General features: G+C 35.7%; 2 protein-coding genes across 2 annotated transcripts; both read right to left on the reverse strand.

The window, feature by feature from the left end:
* Positions 1 to 2,801: 2,801 nt before the first annotated feature.
* On the reverse strand, positions 2,802 to 4,319 carry LOC131072009 (linamarin synthase 2-like). Its single transcript, XM_059211581.1, has 3 exons — positions 3,948 to 4,319; positions 3,463 to 3,758; positions 2,802 to 3,372 (listed from the first exon to the last, which is right to left on the reverse strand). Exons 1-3 carry the CDS (start codon positions 4,317 to 4,319, stop codon positions 2,802 to 2,804), a joined length of 1,239 nt encoding a protein of 412 aa, XP_059067564.1.
* A 6,550-nt stretch (positions 4,320 to 10,869) lies between these two features.
* On the reverse strand, positions 10,870 to 11,247 carry LOC131858360 (uncharacterized). Its single transcript, XM_059211584.1, has one exon. The coding sequence runs from the start codon at positions 11,245 to 11,247 to the stop codon at positions 10,870 to 10,872; it is 378 nt and encodes a 125-aa protein (XP_059067567.1).
* Between the last annotated feature and the right edge of the window lie 207 nt (positions 11,248 to 11,454).

Below are 11,454 nucleotides of genomic sequence, written 5' to 3' on the forward strand. Positions count from 1 at the left end.
CATTATTTTGGTATTTCTTATACCTACCCTCTAATCCTAGCCGACCTCTCTTTTTACACCTCTCAATCTTAACCCTCCATTTCTCATTGTGTCTTCTATTTAAGAAGATGCTTTCTTCATTGTAAAACCCTAATGACTAATGCCTAATGACATATCCTAATAACTGATTTTGGAGTACTTGGCTACACTACAATTCCACTTGCAACCACATTCCATTCTTTGTTGAGCTCTTGTGCATATTAAAATCTGAGAGCAAATATATCAAGCAAGATCAATGGAGATAGGAAGAATGGAGATCAAAACCCTATTGGACATGTGATGGTATAATCTTTGTGATTTTGAGTTATTTTGCATTGTCTTAGGTTATCTTCATATGTTATGGTGGATCTTTGTTCATTGTTAGGCTAGGGTTTGGTGGTTGAATCCATTTTAGTCTTTCAATATTGTTGTTTATTGCTATCCATTTTCACCATATACAGTAAGAATGGTATTAGCTATAGAAGCTTAGATCAAGTGGAAGGTCTACCAAATGGATGTCAAATTAACTTTCTTAAATGGTTTTTTAGAGAAAGAAGTTTATGTACAACAACCACCATGATATGAGAAAAATGGGCAAGAAGAAAAGGTATACAGGTTGAAAATGGCACTCTATGGACTAAAGCAAGCACCTAGAGCATGGTACGTTTGGATTGATGCATACATGGTGAGTAATGGATTAAATAGAAGCAACAACGAACTCACATTATACACGAAGGACAAAAAACAAGGTTAGATACTAATTATTTGTTTATATGTTGATGATTTGATCTTTAATGGAAGTTTATCTATTGATGAGTTTAAAATAGAAATGAAAAAGGAATTTGAGATGAAATTTTTTGGATTAATGAGATACTTTCTTGGAATTGAAGTTATACAAAATAATAAAGGGATTTTCATTTGTCAAACTAAATATGCAAAGGATGTATTGAAGAAGTTTAGAATGATAATTTGCAAACCAATATCTACTCCTATAGCAATAGGTACAAAGCTTAGCAAGGAAGATCAAGAGTACAATATTGATTCAATCATATTTAGGAGACTTGTTGGAAGTTTGATGTATCTCACTACAACTAGGCCAGACATTATGTATGCAATTAGTTTGATTTCCAGATTTATGGATACATCGAAGAAATCACATTGGCAAGTTGGAAAGAGAATATTGAGGTATATTACAAGGACTATAGACAATGGGATATTGTACTCCACAACAAATAATTTTGAGTTGACGAGATATACAGATAGCAATTTTGCAGGGAGCATTGATCATCAATAAAGTACTTTAGGTTATGCATTTCATCTTGGAACATGAGTTGCATGGACATCAAAGAAACAACCTATAGTGACTCTCTCATCAGCAGAAGCAAAATATGTAGCAAGTACTTCAACAACATGTCAAGTTGTATGGATGCTAATAGTCTTGATGAACTTAAAGCATGATAAAAAAGAGTCAACAATTGCACTATCAAATAATCATGTCTTCCACAAAAGAAGCAAACACATTGACATGAGGTACCACTTCATCAGAGAAATGGTTAACAATGGAGAAATCAATTTGAAGTATTGTAGATCCGAAAAACAATTGACATACATATTCACAAAAGCTTTAGCACAAGAACAATTTGAATATTTAAAAAAAAAGTTGAGAATAGTCTAGTAATTTCTACCATCATCAAGATGGTCTCTAGATAGTCTCTATCACCTACCACAGTCTAGTTGCTTCCACCACAAGAAAATCTAGAAAAATCTCTTATGGCGGTGATTCTAGATCATTATCTGCAAACCTCTATAAATAAAGGCGATGTAACCCATTCTTGTAAGCAATAAAAAATATATGTTTGGTTCATGTACAGAAGTACACTTGCGTAAACATCAGTTTTGTCTCATTAATGCCTCTGCCCACTTCATAGACTATGTAGATTAGTAGATTTCCATGGCTTACAATTCCACCACCTATTGATGACATGGGTTATTGGTTGATTTAGTTCATGTGGTTTGAAGATTATGGAGGTCTACTTTATTGAAGATTATGGAGGTCTAGGCAAAGATACCCAAGAATAGAGGCTAGCTTGGCACTCTCTTGTACAGTAGTAATTGGGTCGAATGGCGCTAAAACAGAGTCATGAAGGAAGATGCAGGTCCGTTGCCAATATCACAAGATTATGGAGATTTGCAGGTCGGTTGTCAGTATCACCCACGAGGATATTGACCTTACAATCAATGTAGGAGTTTGCGCATTTGTGAGGTTACTGGCGAAGACAATAGATAGTGTAAAGGAAGATGCAATTGTTGATAGTGTTAGAATGGTGTTATATCTGGAGAGTGAAGAGAAAGATGTTGAAGCTCATAAGAGAGATAAACGTTTATAAATCAATGGAACCAGAAAATGTTACAACCTGTTTCATAATGTTGAGGTGATCGTTGTGAACTTCAACAATATTAGAATTGTCCAACTTCATTGTCTCTTCATCTAATCGAGATATTTCAAGATAATGTAATATGTAATAAATAAAACAGAGCTTCCTAAACCGTTCAAACAAAATATGCAGATATTTCTAGTTTTTTAGGACTATTGAGTGGTCATAACGAAGAGAAATTTTAATAGTGTGATAGAAGATTTAAACTACCAACCATTCAAACAAAATTGAATCGTTTAGGTGGAAGAAATTCATATCTGTTATTTAGAAAGGAAATAGTACCAATACAAAACATTGAAGAAATTGTGTGAAATACTGAGATGCAGGAGTGACGAAATGCTTTGATAGCTATGCTGTTTTAACAGAAGTCGATTTGGAAAGTTTTGTCATGTCATGAAGAAATCTGTTCAAGTTGAGTGAAGAAGAACCACCCTGCGCCACCGCTTTAAATGCCGCGTCCTTCAATTCCATGCCTCTTTTTCTCAGCTCCTCCGCTTCCATCAATCTTCTAACGCCTTTCTCTATCTCCTCCCTCTTAACCACCAGATTTTCATCGACGTCCACGCCCTCCAAGTCCATGCCAATCTTCCACACATCTTTGCAGAAGCGGCAGTCGAGAAACTGATCACAGAAATAGGGCCATCCAAGCATTGGAATTCCGAAGATCATGCTCTCCAAACAGGAGTTCCATCCGCAGTGTGTAAGAAACCCTCCTACAGAAGGGTGGGACAACACCTTCACCTGAGGCGCCCATTTCACTATCAGTCCCCGATCTTTTGTCCTCTCTTCAAAACCTTCGGGTAGAGTTGCAGGCATACCTCCCGCAATATCCATTCGCAGAACCCACAGAAAGGGGTGTTGGCTTTTCTCCAGCCCGATTGCGAACTCCTCCAGCTGCTCGTTTGATTTGAGGGCGATGCTGCCGAAGGAAACGTATATCACAGAAGTTGGCTGATGGGCGTCAAGCCATTCAAGACAGCTGTCGTCCTGCTCGAACAGACTCGCTCACCCGTTTAAATCTCTTCCTTCCATGAAATTGGGAAGGAATACAGGCCCTACTGCCAAAGCAGGACAGCCATTGCAGGACAGTGCGCTTACCGTCTCATGGGCTTCCAGTTCATCGAACGTGTTGACCAGCACATAGTCTGCCTTAGTTTGAAATTGGGACTCATAGACACAGCACTGAAACAAAATGTCCGTTGGGTCAAGAGCGCGATAGAAGGAAAGCAGATCGGTCGGCAACAAAGGCGGGAGATTACCAGGCAAACAAGTTATCACTTTATCTGTCCTCTTCGATTCCTCCACCTACTGCAATTATAATATTCTTTCAGTTATTACAAACGGATTTTTTAAGTCAAAATAAAATTGAGGAAGCCTCAGTGGTGTAGAATTTGTACCTTTGACAGGAATATGTCCGCGGGAGAGGAGAAGGTTGGAGTTGCACTAAGCAATAGAAGAGGCGGCGCACGTTGTCCAGAAAATGACTCAGGGCACTCCCAGCTTATAGGCCACTTCGTGAGTGCAAGACATGAAATTTTCTGCTATAATGCAAGTGATGGGAGGAGTTCCCTCGGGTAAGCCGCACCGCAAATGATGCTCCAAGACTGGGCCAAGCTTTTGTATTGCGATTCCGTACTCGGCGGGATTGGCCACGCGACCATGATCTGGCGGCAAGCCATCTGGAATGGTAAGAAACTTAAATGTTGAGTTAGAGAGTTGATCATCATTATCTTTATGAGCTGCTTTGGACATGCAACTGTGACTCCACTCCGTGTTGACGAAGGTAATGAAAACCCCTCGTGAAGAGAGTAACTGGGCAAAATTAATGACAGGATTAATACTGCCTTGCGCAGGGTAAGGCACCATCACTGCGTGCAGGCCATTCATCTTCATGCCTTTCGATTACTTAAATCGGTTAACGACAACTTTACCAGCCAACTAATTTAGGTGAGCTATATATCGTTTCTCGGTGGAGAAGCTGGTGTATGATATATTGACAATTTGACGGTCGATCCTTCCTATAAAACAATCTTTTTCTTTGACAGATAATCCTTCAGAGATTCCTTTTTTTAGTATTATGATCTATTTGTTTGGTATGCTGTGGAAGCAATGGTCATGCATTATTTGTCGCTGACAATACATTCATTAATATGACATGGCGCATAATGATTGACGGTGAGCTTTCTAACAACGTTTTGTCTGTTTTTTATGTCTGATCTGATTTCCATTGGCTAAAATAATTGTTGCATAATCGTAAGGGTATCTTGAGTGGACATGTAGTTATGGGTAGAAATATAGTCATTAAACGAGAGCTCTAGAGCCCTCCCTAGGAGAAGAGGACATTGTGGTTATCAGAGTACAAAGGAAAACTAGTGGACCTATCACGACGACAATCCAAGACAAAGACAATCCAAAAATGAAATGATGATGAAAAATAGGAGGGCATTCAAGTGACCAAGGATGCATGGTGGAGTTGTGGTATGATAGCCTTCATTAAGAGGTGAATGAACAGTATGATACGATTATGAGAGATCCTTCTACTGAAAACTTATTCATGTTAATTCCTTAGCACGTTCACTCTATCATGGAATGTGAAAAATGTAAACAGGGTGAAATACTCAAAGAAAAATGTCATAAATCCTGTAGTTACTTGGGCACAGTAAATCATAGTTGGTGATGCAAATGGAATGCGTGCAATTTGTTGATGATAGCCATAGTTTAGATATAGTCATACTATGTTTGCGCAACAATTATTATGATAGTCACCAATAGTGACAATCAAAGACGGAGACAATATGATTGGTGTAAGGACAACACTATCAATGAAATAAGGATATCTTGAAGGATAGACAAGCAATGACATTCTATTGGCACCTTAGAGGTATAAAGCCATATGCCTATAGAGGACTTCCATAAGGAACAAGTGGCAGCGTTGAGAAAGGTTGAGCAAAACAAAGAGACGGGCATGTATGAAAAGATAGTCATTAGTTGGAAGGAAAGAGATATGCATATTCTTTAAGAACATGATGTCAAAGCCGACAAACACAATTTTCTCTTGTCCATATAATATGATTATTCTTTATCTATCATCATGCGTGAGTAGAGTTTGTTGGAGGCAAAGGACTTCGCTAATCCAAGCTCCTAGAAGGAAACATTAGTGGTTATTCAAATAGATGGTCCTAACAAGTGGCATCTCATATATTGGATAACCATTAATAGGGGAGAAATATAGGGCATTGTTGTTTAAATAGTCTATATTCTACATAACTTTTAAAATCAACATAAAATTTAAACAATCTTTGAACCACAATATTGCATTCTTTCAATCGTTAGTAATATCATTTATTGGAAATCTTAATGAATCCTACATGGATTTGAAATGGATTGAGGCAAATAGAAAGAATAGATATGTGGCTTTATTTTACACATTGTGGTGTGGTGGATTGAGGGATTTTATAGATTTGTTGCTTCTTTTCTTCTTCTTATTTATAAAAATATATCTTCACAATTGAGTATATTTTTGGATGTGTAGAATTGATTTGATGGTGGGCTTGTATGTGAAGGAAGGTTATTTGAGGTAACTAATAATGTCCACGTAGTATATGGAACAAATATGTGATTGAAGCTGCGGGAATATTGTAGGGGCTGGTTTTAGTTAAAGTGGCATTAAATGCCTCTAACAATTCAAATGACATTTCTCATGTCTCATAAAATTAAATATAAAGGTTTTCACATTCTTGTGGTACTTAGACACATATATTATAATATATCAAGGATTTTATTTTAAGATCTACAACTTGAACATGGAATGCTTAAATATTTTAGTGCTTTTCATGATAAACAATATTTTGTAAATGTTTGAAGTGAGCATACAAGCTATATGTGGGAAAATACATTTAATTTTATGAATAAACACTTCTACAAGAACATAACAATTTTTTTTGTTCATTATTGATTTTAAGTACTTTTGTGTCAAAAAATTATAAGAGTTGAATCTGGTCAGGAAATATTTTAGATTTTTTTTTAATTCCATCTCGCACTATCATTTTCTATCTTCTAATTTGTGCTACAAAAGATTTTTTTCATTCATCTTTACCACTTTCTATAGTTCCTTTGCAATATTACATTGATATATCAAAACTATGATTTATATTTTTCACTACAAATTCATTATTTTCTTTCATGTTTATCAACTTCTAAAATTAACTCTATTAACTCAATCTAGTTAGGAAATATTTTAGATTTTTAAAAAAATTTCATCTTGCACTATCATTTTCTATCTTCTCATTTGTGCTACAAAAGAATTTTTTCATTCATCTTTACCAATTTCTACAGTTCCTTTGCAATATTACATTGATATATCAAAAATATGATTTATATTTTTCACTACAAATTCATTATTTTCTTTCATGTTTATCAACTGCTAAAATTAACTCTATTAACTCAATCTCTTTTATTCCGAATACAACTAGTAAACAATCTTTCTATTCAACCAAGATTAGTTCAACATCTTCTCGATGCAAAAACATACATACACACATATATAAATTGAAACAAAAATTTATATATATATATATATATATATATATAAACACATTCATCTTCAACTATACTTATTAGTACTTGTCATTGGGCTAGTACTATTGCAATCAGTTTCACTCAATTTTGGTTAACTCATTATTATTCAATTGCGTTTCACCAATTTAAACTTTGAATTTTTTCTTTTGACTTTTTAAAAAAAAATTTAAACAATTAAGATGCATGATTTTTAAGTTTCTAAATTATAGAAATTATTTTTCTCCATTCTCATTGGCTAAAAATTTACATCTTATTACCGGATTTAATGGAACCACTATCTAAATGAATTTTGTTGGCAAAGTTTTAGATAATTAACATAATCTTTAGTATGGTCCAAGGGGTTGAGCTTAACTGGTTAAAACACTGGGTTCTCACTGTGGAGACCCAAGTTCAATTCCCAATAGGGACATTTGAAGTGGAATTCTAAGTTGTGACTCTTGGTCTTCCATAGGATGGGGAAGGTCTTGGGGTCAATCTAATCAAACATAATAATAATAAAAATTCAAAGATATTTAATGGGGATGAGGCCCCCTACTGTGTCCCCACTGGTTCATAGCTCCAGTCAAAAGCTATTGAGGCTTCGGCCAATTACTGATAAAAAAATAAAAAAATATAATCTTTAGTATGTTTAAATTTTCTTTTCAAATTTATTTTACACATCAAATAAATAAATATTTAACAAATTATCTAAATGTATACTAGTTTGTTTTTTTGGATTCGATTGTGTTTTTTTTTTTCCCTCAACGTTTCGAATCACACTCCGTGCTCTTTGGAATTCTTTTCATCCTGATGATGAATCACGAAGTGTGATTCGAAACGTTGAGGGAAAAAAATAAACACAATCGAATCCAGAAAAACAAACTAGTATACAATATGGATTGTGGAAATCTCATAGCTTTTATCTAAATGTAATTATTTTCAAATTTTTGACCACGATCTATGGCATAAAAAATGCATCATGCCATTGCAATTCCGCCAGACATAAAAATTCCCCCTTTATTCAAAGTAAATTGTTTTTTCCTCCTATCTATATATCATATCACTTAAGGTTTAGGTTAACGACAATCTTATATTATTTTAAGAGTTTTAATATAATTAGGTTTTATATTTCTTTCCTCTCATTACATAGTCTAAAATTCAAAAGAGAGCACTATGTATGAAATGTTAAGCAATAATGATTTGTTAATTATTATTATAATATTAAATAAATTATTTTTTAAATATATAAAATTAATTAATAATTATTATTATTAAATTTAATTTTAAAAATATTACAATAGTAAGAATTAATATAGTAATATATAAATTAATTTTTTAAATATATAAAATTAATTAATAATTATTATTATTAAATTTAATTTTAAAAATATTATAATAATAAGAATTAATATTACAAACACATATTTATGAGGATTAAATTTTTTAAACTAAAAATAAATAATTAAAGATGTGTCAAACAATGGTTAGGACATACCATGTGTGTGTGTGTGTGTGTGTGTGTGTGTGTGTGTGTGTGTGTGTGTGTGTGTGTGTGTGTGTGTAACAATGTTATCTAAACTAATTTTTTAATATCAATTTAGAAATCTTCTTTTAATTGTAATATATTTTAGTTTTATTTTGCATAAAGTTTAAAAGTATTCAATCTTATCATAATTTAACATATTATATAAAAACATATTATACATTTGCATCATCTTATGAAAAATATTAATTACAAACATGTGAATACATTTTAAGCAATGATTTATATAGATCATGTAATTTATTTTATTCCACCATTAAATTTAAATTTAAATTGATTACAAATTATTTAGAAATATTTATACTAATTATGGTTATAGATTATATTTTTGATAAAGATAAATGGGTTTTACATGGAACTGAAACCAAAAGTTTTACAATAACCGACCATCAGCCAAACAGACATGAACCAACATCAAAATAGGGGAGCACCCCCAAACAGTCACGAAAACAAAAGAGATGTAGACAAACAAGACAAAAAAAAGAAGAAAGACTCTCAATTAAGAGAGAGCACCAGATCCTTGTTCTTCTAGATGGAAATCTTGTTGATTTCCTCTAGCTCCTCCATAATGAATCTGGAGGTACCCTTGTTGCTACTCCCGCTTCTAGTTCTGGAACTAGGACTAGTGGTTTTGTTGTCTCCAGCAACCATATGTTCTCCTCCAAGATCTTTCACCAGTTCACTGTGGTAGGATCTGTAATCAACAACCATGGCATTGATCTTTTCAAGCCCCTCTATATTGTTGTTCATGGCTTCTTTGCTTATGTCAACTCGGTTCTTGAGATTTTTCTTAGTCTCCACCATAGATTGTTCCACATTTTCAATTCTTTGTTCTTGATTGCATTTCATCACCTCGATGTCCTGGGAGAGCTTTTGGGTCATAATCATGAGTTTCTCAGATTTGCTGGGCTTAGGGGAAGTAGTGAATATATCAATAATCTCTTTAACCCCCACCTTGAGGCCATCAATTTTGCGCTCCACCCACTTCCAGTAGTTCTCCTAGCTTTTGGTAGCTTCCTTAACTAGATTCATTAGGTTACCAGTACTTTGTATCCCACTGTTCTCTTCTTTGGCCATGGTCCCCTGTTTTTCTTTTAGGACATTGATAGGGATGTCCAATTTAATTCCCTGATCTGAAATCTTCAGACCATGGTCCTTAGCCGCCAACTTCTTCTTTTTAGAGAGGGGCTCGACCTTAGAGATCAGTTTGTTGGTGGTTTTGTATTTGCTAGCCACCCATCTGGGAGGATTCTTGCTGTTAAACGTCCCAGGGGTGACCATCATCTCCCCTTCATCTGCAGGTTTAAATATTTAGGGTCATCAAGTGGAACCTCACTTTCTTCCAAATCCATTTTCGAGTCAGAAACATCCTGTATATCAGTGTGTTGGCCAGTCTTAGTTAGAGGGAGCACAACTTCAAGGGATTTAGTGTACTCCATGATGAGCACGATAAGTCAATCATGGTGAATAGGGTTGTTTGGATTCTCCAAATGTTTTTCTAGGCTATTTTCAAGAGAGGAGGCTAGATAGAAAGCAACAAAAATGATTTCACCATGCCTAAAGTGATTTAAAATGGTAAAATGATAGGAAAAGATGCTGGCATGTTCAAGCGTAATATACCTCATGATGAACTCGGCCATGTCAACCCAGGGAGCCATAAGATCTTTCCTATTGTAGCTGCCATCAGCCATCTTGGTAACTCTAGATCACTCCTTGTCTTTGTCAAAGAAACTCGTCAAGTCTTCCTCCCCAATTTTCCTATCCCTATAAAATCTTCTGCTAGTCGTCGTCAGACCAGTGACCGTCACCACCAAGGTTTCATCAATCTGATACTCGATGCCATAAGCCCCGAGCCTCCCTTTTTTTCACCCATTGACAAAGGCCACCATGAGAAGAGGAGAAGGGCCATGAAGTCGATCCAAGAAGGGGATAATTCCACCATCAACGACTTCCTGCCACACATCTTTGTTTTTCTTCTATTTCTCGCAAGTAGAAGGCTCTTGCTTGTTCTTGTCCCCACCGATTATGCTCCTAGTCGTCGAATAGCAGAAAATGGGCCACACCACAGAAGGCACCGACCAGTCGCATGAAATGGGCCACACTAGAAAATTCTCCAAATAATAGCAAAGAATGGGCCACACAAAAAGACATAAAATCTAGTCACCAGTGAAGTTTCTAGATCTTCGGTTAGGGAAAACCAAAAAGAGTCATTTCCCCATCAACTTAATCAAATCATGATGAAAGATCATTGATTAATGTAGTAATCATCATGGGCTAGCTTGCACAGATTTTGGGGAATGCATCCCTTCTACTCCACTATTTAGTTGCCTCGTATCCCATTGCCAGATTGGCCAGTAGATCCACCACCTTGTTGCCTTCCTGATATACGTGGGAGATTTTGAAATCTGCCAGCTCATTTATTATATCTTGATAATCCTTTATCAGGTTAGCTTCCGTCCAGCTAGGATCTGTGTTTCCACTCAGACAATTGATAGTGTTTAGCGAGTCATACTCCAACCAGACTTTAGCAAAGCCTTCTCTTTTATCCTTGTGTAACCTAATGTGGGCAGTGCTGGCTTCCGCATAGTGGTTAGACTGGGTGCCTAGAGGGAGGGCCACCGCAAAAACCAGCAGACCAGAATGATTCCTAGCCACTCCCCCACACCCGGCCGGCCCAGGAATCCCTTTAGCCATCCCATCCACATTAATTTTGATCCAACTCATAGGGGGAGGATGCCAAAGAATATTTTGTCTGCACTGCTTGGTTTTGTGCACTAGATTGGCAATATTGTAATCAATTTGCCACCATTTGATAGTATCCCAATCCCCTGGAGAGTAGGGATGGGAGGGTCATTCTTTCTCCTGGGGCAGGAGTGGAGAAAATTCTCCTTGGTAGTAATG

Source organism: Cryptomeria japonica, chromosome 1 (genome assembly GCF_030272615.1).
Source record: "Cryptomeria japonica chromosome 1, Sugi_1.0, whole genome shotgun sequence".
NCBI classification, from domain to species: Eukaryota; Viridiplantae; Streptophyta; class Pinopsida; order Cupressales; family Cupressaceae; genus Cryptomeria; species Cryptomeria japonica.